Genomic DNA, 10899 nt, shown 5'->3' with positions numbered 1-10899 from the left:
AGGGGAAAAGATCCACAGGAATGAGAAGCAACAGCCTTATGTTTCTGCCCGTCTGGTCTTTCCATGGGAAAGATCACCTTGGATTCCTATTGCTTTCTTAACCTTAAACCTAAAATGTTCAGTGGACCCATGTACACGCTGTAGTGGGAACATAAATTTACTTTCCAGACATCGACTGACCTTTCTGTCCTGAAACAACCTGTCTTTCCCACTCATTGGCCTTTCACTTGCTGTTCCTCTGTCTGGAACACTCATTCTCCAGATTTCCCATCAGGTCACAGCTCAGATATCACTTTGGCAAAGAGGTTTCTCCCTATTGATATTGTCATGTTGGTTTAGTTGCTAGGCTTCTTGATTATCTGTTACCCCAATAGAGCCAGCTTTTTAAGCACAGAGACTTTGCCTGTCATCTTGTTTTTCCTGTGTCTGTCCCTAGAATAGTGCCTAATAGGTGCCCAGTAAATACTGAATGAATATGGGTAGTAATTCTACTTCTTTTGGGGTATCCCAATCTATTTCAGAGCCCTTTGATGCAGAAACCCACTCTTACCCCTTTGCTTTCCTGTGCTGGGAGTTCCTACACATCCCATGTTCCCAGAGCACACACCTCTGGGCTCAGAAAGCATGACGTCCTCCTTTAATGCTTTTTCTGTCGGCAGATTCAGCAGGGCGGGGCCTTCCCCTTTAAACTGGGCCCCACCTGCTCTGGTCAGACAGGTTTGGAGACACAGGTAAAGGGAGGGAGACTGAAAGGAATACTTGTAGAGCCAGCAGAAGAGCTGGGCAGCTCCTTCCCGGACGCTGGGGACCCTCGACCTCTCTCCAGATGGAAAGTAAGAGGGTGTCATGGGTCCACACAGTAGGGGGTAGGAGGTCCTTGGGGAGGTGGAGAGAGGGAAATCAGCCCCATCCAGAAGCAGTGAGATGGAGGACAGCAGGGAGGGGACAAAGACCAGAAAGGAGGCATGGGAAACAACCTTCATTAGACTTAGAGGTCAGAATGGATCCACCCGGGCCCTCCGGAGACATAGGGGGTGGGTTACTGAGAAGTTTGGAAACTGACCAAGTATCCAGATTGGAGACAAAAGACCAGGGTGCATTGCCACTACCAGCTCCTTGGGACAGATCTGTTGGCAAATCATGGGTGTCAGCTGCCAGGAAAGTTCCAGTTGGGGATCTGCAGGGGAAGGGGAGGTGTGGAGGAGAAGGGGCAGCTTCTCTGTTCACAAGATCCTTCATGGGAAGAAAGCCCTTGGCAAAATTCTAAATATCTCCCTTTCCTCCTATTCCTGCGTTAGGGTGGCCATGACCCCAGGGGTTTTGGTGGAGGGGGTAGAAGGCGTGGGTGGAGGCTGGCTGAGGCCATAGCTGCCAGGGCCTGTGCCCCCTGACTCACCTTCTTCTGCTGAATAGCATTTGATGTCGAAAGGGTGCCTCCATTTCAGCTGCACACTTCTCTCCTGCCTCCCACTGTTTGAACAACTTCTTCCAGATCAGGTTCTCTCTAAGATCCCAGAAGGGGCTAAAGTCCATGAGGCCAGCTGCCCTGGAGAGTTGGTTCTACCAACCCCTCCTGAGGGCCAGAGGATGGCAGCTTCTGACAGAACTTCGCTCTGCTCCCTCCAGGGTGACGTGACTTTGTGGTAGACGTGAGAAGTGAGACGTGAGAAGTCGGGTCCCAGGATGACAGAACCCGAGACCCTGGCCCTGCTGGAAGTGAAGGGGCCTGAGACCCTGGAGAAGAGCCCACCCCAGGCCTTGGTCCCCAATGGCCGGAAGCTGGAAGGGGAAGATGGGGTTGAGTCCCTTGGAGCTGAGTCCTCTAGAGTGGGGTCTTCGGCTGAGTCTCCCACAGCCAGAGAGGGGACCGAGGATGGTCTAGACAGCACAGTAAGTGAGGCTGCCACTTTGCCTTGGGGAACTGGCCCCCAGCCCAGTGCCCCATTCCCAGATCCCCCCGGCTGGAGGAACATTGAGCCTGAGCTCCCCGAGTCAGAGCCACCCACCAAACTAGAGGAGTTGCCCGAAGATGAAGCCAGCCTGCTGCCCGAGAAGGCAGCCCGGGCCTTCGTGCCCATCGACCTACAGTGCATTGAGCGGCGGCCCCAGGAGGACCTCGTTGTGTGCTGTGAGGCCAGCGAGGGCGAGCACCGCCGGACCTTCCTGCCTCCGCGGGCCACCCACCCTGAGCCCCCGGAGTGCAAGTGGGCCGAAGCAGTGGTGAAGCCGCCTGGCCGCTCCTGTGGGGGCTGTGGGGGCTGTGGGGGCCGAGAGGTGCTGAGAGCCGTGGCCTCGGTGGGAGCCGCCCTCATCCTCTTCCCCTGCCTGCTCTACGGGGCATATGCCTTCCTGCCCTTCGATGCCCCACGCCTGCCGACCATGAGCTCCCGCCTCATCTACACCTTGCGCTGTGGGGTCTTCGCCACCTTCCCCATTGTACTGGGTGAGCCTGGGCCCTGCGGGAAGGGAGGGGGCGTCTGAGAGTTGGGCTGGAGGGCAGGGCCTGCCTGACTTGGAGAGCAGCAGAGTTTCCCATCACTAGGCCTGGACCCTCAGGGCCTCCCACACCCTGTCCCCCGGTGTGCTCACCTCCACTGAGGACCACCTCAGCCCCACCCAGGGTGCAGAGCCCATGCCTCCTCACCTGATCCTGTGTGCTCTCCAACCCCGCCCAGGGATCCTGGTGCACGGCCTGAGCCTGTTGTGCTTTTCTGCCCTTCGACCCTTTGGGGAGCCACGGCGGGAGGTGGAGATCCACCGGCGGTATGTGGCCCAGTCGGTCCAGCTCTTCATCCTCTACTTCTTCAACCTGGCAGTGCTTTCCACCTACCTGCCTCAAGATACCCTCAAACTGCTCCCTCTACTCACTGGTCTCTTTGCCATCTCCCGGTGAGTTGGGGCTGGGGGTGGGGCACAGAGGAGGTGGTGGTGCTTAAGGGACCTGGGCATCTGAATGTCTGGAGAGCCAGGGGGATTCTGGATTCTGAATCAGCCCAAATGTGCACCCTGGAAAGCTGAGCCCACTTTCTGCCTTGCACTTTACCTCACTTGGCAGCTCCTATGTCTTTCATAAGACACATATATCAACCTAGAATAGGAAGGGAAGGGCTTTCGGGTGTCACCTAGACCAACTTCCCACCCATTGCAACCACTCCTCTATGACACTCTGGTCAGGTGGCTATTGGCTGAACATTGGTTGAACAGCCCCTGTGACCAAATGCTTTGTTCTTTATGAGGCAGTCTTATTTTATTTATCAAAAGTCCTAATTTTTAGAAAGTTCTCTTTTATACTGTGCTAAAAACTTCTGCCCTGACTCTAACCTCTGGAATTCTCTAGTCAATTCAGATCTTTGACAATAGCTCTCAATTCTGACTCCCAACAGTCTGCTCTCCCAGTGCTTACTTTGCTAAATGGTCCTGGTCCCTTCACTAGTCTGTCTCTTTCCCTGTAGGCAGGAAATTCTGCTTATCAAATGGGAGTGGGTGGGGGCTAGGCAAGGGATTGTCCTGTTCATCCACATTGAGGGCACATAGGTCTCAGAGCAGCCTCATTACTCTCCTTTCATTTAGAATTTGAAGATCTTTAGGGGTATTTTCATGTAAACTATGTTAACCCAGAAGGTACCCTTGAATTTCTGAAGTCTTTCAGAAATGCAGATCTTTCCATTTTTTACCCCTAATACATTTCCTTTTGTTATTTTCTCTTTTTAAAGAGATTTTATCATATTTATTTATTTACAGCTGTGTTGGGTCTTTGTTTCTGATCAAGGGCTTTCTCTAATTGTAGCAAAAGGGGGCTACTCTCTAGCTGCAGCACAGGCTCAAAGCACACGAGCTTCAGTAGTTGCAGCGTGTGGGCTCAGTAATGGGGGCTCGCAGGCTCCAGGGCACGGGTCAGTAGTTGTGGCACAGGGGCTGAGTTGTCCCACAGCATGTAGGACCATGCTTCAGCATCCTGGAGCAGGGATCGAACCTGTGTCCCCTGCATTGGCAGGTGGATCCTTAAACCACTGGACCACTAGGGAAGTTCCGTTATTTTCCATATAGGATTCCAGGTGGCTTTAACTGCTAAAGCATTCTTCCTATTAAGCTAAAATCTGTCTTCCTGTCACTTCTAAGTGTAGTCTAATGGTCATTTGTCCTGCCAGTCTCCTGACCATCACACAGTCCTGCATGTTCTTCCAGTAGATGTTTTCCAAGATAACTATGTTCCTGTTCATGTAACTCAGCCTCCCATCTCCTTCTCAGGGAATGCTGGTCTCAGATAAGAAGTTGGTTTAATTTGGTTTAAGCAGTAAGAATCATCAGGGAGCTAAAGGACCAGCGGTTGTCTGGTCCATCTTACCCATTCTACCGAGAGAAAATGACTATGAGAGGAAGTAACTACGGACTGGGGGAGAAGAGTGGCATAGGTCTGTCAGCAGCAGAGGCAGGACTGGAACCCAAGTCCCTTCCCTCTCATCCAGGGTCCTTCTCTATGGGCAAGTTACCTGCAGCATGTACTCTTCCCTCTATTACACAGGTGAAAATATAGGGGCCTCTCAATTTTGTAATAGGTGGTCCTTCGTAAGAGGAAACTGCTGCCCTCCTCCCACTGAGGGGTGTGTATTTTTGAATGGATCTTCCAAAAGGGGAAATTTAGTTGTGCCTGATCCACCCCTCTGGGCTTCAAGCTCTCTTGAAGCTGGCTTCCTTACTCTCTTCTTTCCCTCAGCCCCTCTAAAATGGCAGGAGAGGCTGATGAACACGCATGGGTTCAAATCATGGTTTTACTGTTTCCCCAATATGTGACATTGGATGCGTCTTAACCTTTTGGAATCTTAGTTTCTCCATCTACAAAAGGGGAAATAAACACAGTGGAATGTACTGCAGCTGCGAAATAATGAAGCTCTTTATATACTGATACAACACAATTGCTTCTCAGGTGGGTCAGTGGTAAAGACTCCACCTGCCGAGAGATGCAGGAGATGCAGGAGATGTGGGTTCAATCCCTGGGTTGGGAAGATCTCCTGGAGTAGGAAATGGCAACCCACTCCAGTAATCTTGCCTGGAAAGTTCCATGGACAGAGGAGCCTGGTGGGCTACAGCCCATGGAGTCTCAAGGAGTCGGACACGACTGAGCAACTGAGCACACACACACAATGACATAAGCTCCAAGATGCATTCAATGGGGGGAAAATCAGTGTGCAGAACAGTCTCTATAGTATGCTCAGTTCAGTTCAGTCGCTCAGTCATGTCCGACTCTGCAACCCCATGGAATAGCATGCTCCCAAACCTCAAAAAAAGAAAAAAAAGAGGCAGGGGAGGAAAACATAAATTTTCTTGCTTATATATACAGAAAACTTCACGATGTACGAGAAACCATAACACTGGATGTCTGGGGTGGGAGTAGAATCGAGGCGAGGAGGTGAAGGAAGAGAACAGAGTATCTGTGAATCAGTAAAGGAAAACATTTTACTCTACTCACTGGTGCCTTTGAATTTTGAACCATGTAAATGTATGTTGCCTACTCAAAACTTTTTAATTCAAATTTGAGACGTATACAAAGAGGGAGGTGAATAATATACACACTTCATAGAGATGTGAGGTCTAAATTAAATAGTGCCCCTAAGGTAATTAGTACCGTGCCTGGCACATACGTCAGTGCACGAACACTGGTTGTTTTCAGAGGTATCAGTTGTGCCAACCAACCCCCATCTGCCTCCCTCACTTTCCACTCTCCCTATCATCAACCTGTTAGCTGATGCACCTCCCTCAAGGAAAGCCCGACCTTTGCTTGCCTCCCAGGCTCATATACTGGCTGACCTTCGCTGTGGGCCGCTCCTTCCGAGGCTTTGGCTACGGCCTGACGTTCCTGCCCCTGCTGTCCATGCTGATGTGGAACTTCTACTACATGTTCGTGGTGGAGCCTGAACGCATGCTCACTGCCTCTGAGAGCCGCCTGGACTACCCTGACCATGCCCGCTCAGCCTCAGACTACAGGCCCCGCTCCCGGGGCTGAGCTGCCCCTCCCCCTCTGTTCCTGGGCGGGATGAACCCACCTACTGCCCCGACAGGGGTGCCATCCAATCAGAGCCTGGGGTGCTCCCCTTCATCTTAGGAGCCTGGGACAATTATGTGGGAGGGACTTAAACAGTCTTTCAGGGACAGAGGTGGACAGCCGTGTTCCTTAAGAATGCTGAGGACACGGGACCAGGGGCAGACGCATGGTTCCTTCCTTAGCAGCCTCTGACCACTGCCACAGGGCCCACAAAGGCCGGACTCTGCTCCCCACTCTGCAGCCTCCTGCCAGAGGCAGCCGGTGGAGCATAGCCAAAACTCTGACCATTTCTGTGCTGGGTGTCTAAGCAGAGGGCTTCCAAGAGACTGGAAACATGCCTATGCCTTAGGTAAAGGCTGGGCATCAGATCAAATAGGACTTTCCTATTTGGTGAAAAACCTTCTGGGGACCTGGGTTCAGGACCCTCCATGACTGGCCTTTGTAGGCCCTTTAGCCTCAGCCAAGTCCGTTACAGCTGCTCTAGCCCAGAGTGGCTGACTCCTGTCTTCCAACCCTTTAGGTCCCTGTAACTTTGCACCTCCAAAGTGCCCAGTCATATCTCTCCTGTGGGAAGAGGAGCAGACAGGGAAACCTGCTTCCTAAGAGGTGTGTGTGTGTGTGTGTGTGCGCGTGCATGCCCACACATGTGGTGGCTGGGAGTGGCTGGAAGGCATGGTGGTTGATGTTAACCCCGTCTGAATGTGTATATAATAATAAACGATTAACACCACAGTCTTTCTTGGCTCTTCCGTTGGGTTTGCCCCTTAACCTCAAGTGTCCCGTCCTTGTTTGATTCAGACTGCACCAGAAACCTCCCAGATCCACATATTGAAGAGTGGCTGGGAGGAGCCTGGTCCCATGGCAAGGGAGAGAACTAGGTCTGATGAGGAAATGGGGCTTCAAAAAGAATTTGCCTTCCATGCCCCTCCTCCAGCCCTCTCATTCCCTGGAACCAGGTCCCAACATGCCCAACAACGCACCATATTGAGAGACAAGCCCTGTGGAAAAAAAAAACTAGTCTATTTCATGCCTTCCGGGGCAGCAAACAGTCAGAAGGCCTCTCTCATTTAGGCCTGTGAGTCCCATTCAAGGCAAATGGGATGGTGGAGGAACGGGGAGGCAACACGGAGGGGACCCTCCCTCTAGCAATCATTCTGTGTCTGGTCCCTCCTCAGAGTTGGAAGGAAGCCCCACCTGGGTCCCCCAGGAAGTTGAGGCTGATCTGAGGTTCTACCGAAAAGGAAGACAGCAAAGAGGAGGAGCTGGCTGGGAATACTGACCCTCAAACCTGCAGACCAGCAAGGCAGGTCGAGTAATGTCCTTTCCTCTAGACAGCAGGCCTCAATTTATGGACTGGTATTCAGAGTACCGCTTGTGGCCCAGCAGCAGAAACAGGCCTCCTGCCAGCAGCATGAGCGCTGGAGCACCGAGGGCCACTGCCACGATGCCTAGGATGAGCGGGGACAAGGCATCCATTGGAGGCGTGCCCACACCCAGGAGCATAGACCTAGAGCAGGCAGAGTGAGAGAGAGAGGGAGTCAGGCTTAGGAGGGAAGGCGGAGAGGCCTAGCCTTCCTCCACTTCAACCTCCCAATCCCACGGCCCAGGCCTTGACTCTCACCAGCTGAGGTAGTGTTGATCCCAGTAGCCAGGGCCTGTGGAAGCCCCAAATGTCAGATTGAAGGCACAGAAGTTGTTCTGGGTCTTAAAGAAGGCTCGGACAATGGGTGACTGGGGGAGAAGGTATGCCAAGGTGGGGTAAAGCGGGGAAGATTGGCAGGGCATGGCTGATTCCCGGCTGCCCTGCTTCTGGGAGAAAGCCACTGGTCGCCACTGCATGAAGCCTGATGGGAGGGAGCTCCATAGCAGCTGATCCAACTGAGGAGAAATGCAAACACATAGGTTGAGGAGGACAAAAGATGCTGGACCCTTCTGTGCCCCCGCCCTTTCACAGCCTCCCTCTGTCATGAGTTGTCCTGAATCCTAGGCCTGGTTCTAGAACTCACAGCTGGATGACACTGAGTCCTTTCCCAGTCTCAATACTCAGCCAGCTTGCACCAGCTCCCAACTCTGGGACCCCAGGCCCTTGCACATCCCACCAGTCAGAGCAATAGTCACACTGTACTGCCTTTCCTCTGAGCTAAAGTCATTAGCATAGCGTTCAGCACTTAAAGGAACTGAATGAAGTGTTGATAAATAGTAGACTGTTGAATGATTCTGATAGAGTCCCCCTTCACACCCCAACCTGTCTACTTTTCTGCTGGAAGCCTCACCTGGAAGACAGCAGGGGCATACTCATCATCGATGGAGTGCAGCTCCTGCATTGAGGGGCAGCCGGGGCCCGGGCCCAAGGTGGCTACCTCCAGCCCAAACAGGGAGCGGTTTCCCCGGGGAGAGACCCCAGCCAGGGCCACCTCTAGCTGGCAGGTGTCCGCTGAGTGCAGGAGGCGAGGGGGTTGGGCTGGTCGGCCAGATGTGGAGAAGGCCTGGACCTACAACGGAACAGGCATGGGAGAGGTGGGAGGCAGGTGGATGCCTATGTTGGAAGGCGACCCCTATCATTAATTCCCACGCTCATAAACCAGCCTTTTGAGTTCAAATTCCCTATATCCTTACCCTGAAGGTCAGGCTGCCATTGGCAAAAGCCCCAGTGGGGTCGTCAACAGGGTGGCCTCGAAACGTGGCGCTGAGGGTGGCAGGATCCAGTGAGTCAGTGATGTTGTTCCAGGAGAAATTGGCCAAGGAGTACGGGGGATATGATTTTCCTGGAGGCCTTGAGGCCGCGTCGGACATGTTGGTGCTGTCAAACTCAAATAGCTGTGAGGGGAGGGGGAGAGGGGTGGGGAGGGACAGGGTTTGCCCGAGTCCAGCTTTCTCCTGAATCACCATCCCGCACCACACCATCACTGGCCCCACCCCAGGCTCTCACACATGACTTCTTCACCTACTCCCAGTCTTCAATTTCTCCCTCTGACTAGAATGAACGCTCTTCTCTGCACTCTTTCCCTTGGATCTCCCCCAACCTCCTCACCCTGGTAAAGACAAGGGCAGAAGAAAATTGGATGCTCTTCTTGGGGAGCACCATCAGGGCCCCGTCAGGATCAGAGGAGAGCAGGAGGCTCCAGTTGACACTCAGGGTGCTGTTGGGGGTGTTGGTGGCCACCAACAGCACTGCTGGGGGACCCAGGCTGCTCCACACGTAGTGCAGCGTGGAGTTGGTACCCACTGCCTGAATATGAAGCAGGTTCTGGGAAAAGTCCGGCCAGTTAGAGATGACCTTCAGAGACACCTGGAACAAGGAGTGGAGGATGGTCAAGAGAACAGGATCAGGGAGAGACACAGGACAAAGATGTCTGGGGATGAGAGGGGGCTTGCAAAATGATGGGGAAAGAGTGCAGGAGGAATGCTTGTGGGAGCTAAGAGAACCTCACTGTAAAGGGCAGACATGGCGGGAGGAGAGGCGGGTAGAGCCAAAACTGCCCTAACCCTGGTGGAGAGATCAGGGCACACGGCTGAGGAAGAAAAAAATCCAACACTTGCTTGGACCTGGATCACACAGGGCTAAGTCAGCGTCCAGATTCTACCACATCCGTCCTACTCCATAATCCTGTACCGTGACCCATGGCTACCCAGACTCCTCAATGCAAGCACCTTTCATCCCCACCCTTCGGTTGTCCTAGATTCCAACCACCCTTCAAGGCAGCATATGCTGAAACACCTATTGCTCTAGCCCCTCACCTGGCGGGTCTCCTCCCCCAGCAGGCCAAGTGGAGCTGCCGTCAGGACACTCAGAAGGAGCACGGGGCTGGGGGCACAGTACCCCCAACCCCGGCTAGGCTTTTCATAGCCGCTCATGTGGTCCCAACTTCAGAGGACGGAAGAGACGCTGAAGTCATGTGACTCACAGATTCAGCTGATCTCTTAAAAGGGCGGGGCCGCCACAACAGTTCTTAAAGAGACTGCTTCCCTTCCGTTTTTGAATTAAGAATAGAACCAGAAAGGTTAGGAGTTTGTCATCCCCAACTGAGGCTGGCAAGCGAGCCATCTCCAACTAGATTTGCAGACACACTCCCAACCTCTCCTACCCAACTGGTCCCACTAAAGTTACCTACAAGGGAGCATGATATCTGGATTCAAACATCCAAATGGAATCTACAGAATGACTGTGGCAGGGAAGGCACAGAGAATTTGAAAGAATTCAGTGGGGGAATAGCACACCTCAGAGGGTTCTTTTTGTCAATTATTGAGCCCCCGGCTATGCAGGTTTTTGTCTTGGAAGAGAGCTCAGAATTTTACTGTGGAGAAAAGAAACTCTCAGAAAACAGGACATGAAAGTGATACATAATTGTCATAGAACTGAATACATAATTCAGCTCATGCCTGGCTGAATGAATGCACTTCTGGTTTTTGTTTCTTAACCCTAGTCATTTTAGCAAAGAAAAAATGCATACGGTACAGTATTTATAAAGTACCAGAGGATATCAGCAACCTGGGTCCTTCCTTGAGACAACCATTATTACCAGTTTCTTATGTGTCCTTCCTAAAATATTCTATGCGTGCTCATGTTTATGTACTTTTTTTGGCCACACCACATGGCATGTGGGATGTTTCTCAACTAGGGATTGAATCCATGCCCTGCAGTGGAAGCAGTCTTAACCACTGGACTGCATATATACATACATATAATACTATATACATATATGTGTATAATAAGATACCATGGAATCCACTGTCTAGAAGTTTTTTTCACTTATATATTGAGGACTATTCTGTATCTCTCCAGTCTTTCATTGCAGGGGGGATGTTCCACGGATATAACTTAGCCAGAACCTTGATAGTATCAACATTTTGCTACAGGC

The 10899-nt window shown here is 52.1% G+C and overlaps 2 protein-coding genes across 4 annotated transcripts; one reads left to right on the top strand and one right to left on the bottom strand.

The window, feature by feature from the left end:
- The first annotated feature begins 713 nt into the window (after positions 1–713).
- On the top strand, positions 714–6773 carry TMEM79 (transmembrane protein 79). The gene is made up of 4 exons (XM_043453949.1): positions 714–833; positions 1627–2443; positions 2676–2889; positions 5788–6773. The coding sequence occupies exons 2-4, from the start codon at positions 1684–1686 to the stop codon at positions 5999–6001; spliced, it is 1188 nt and encodes a 395-aa protein (XP_043309884.1). The 5' UTR covers positions 714–833; positions 1627–1683; the 3' UTR covers positions 6002–6773.
- Positions 4874–9933, bottom strand: LOC122432144 (glycosylated lysosomal membrane protein). Of its 3 annotated transcripts, none has more exons than XR_006266769.1 (7): positions 9779–9933; positions 9072–9329; positions 8657–8857; positions 8314–8532; positions 7662–7918; positions 7321–7547; positions 4874–5275 (listed from the first exon to the last, which is right to left on the bottom strand). XR_006266769.1 is itself a non-coding variant. In XM_043453948.1 (6 exons), the coding sequence occupies exons 1-6, from the start codon at positions 9893–9895 to the stop codon at positions 7382–7384; spliced, it is 1218 nt and encodes a 405-aa protein (XP_043309883.1). In that variant the 5' UTR covers positions 9896–9933; the 3' UTR covers positions 7048–7381. The 3 variants fall into 3 exon arrangements, 1 of the variants encoding a protein (XP_043309883.1); XR_006266770.1 differs by lacking the exon at positions 4874–5275 and adding an exon at positions 5301–5429; XM_043453948.1 differs by lacking the exon at positions 4874–5275 and having other exon boundaries at positions 7048–7547.
- Between the last annotated feature and the right edge of the window lie 966 nt (positions 9934–10899).

Source organism: Cervus canadensis, chromosome 2 (assembly GCF_019320065.1).
Source record: "Cervus canadensis isolate Bull #8, Minnesota chromosome 2, ASM1932006v1, whole genome shotgun sequence".
Lineage (NCBI taxonomy): Eukaryota > Metazoa > Chordata > Mammalia > Artiodactyla > Cervidae > Cervus > Cervus canadensis.
Note: the sequence above shows the minus strand (reverse complement) of the source record. Positions and strands in the feature narration are given on the sequence as shown.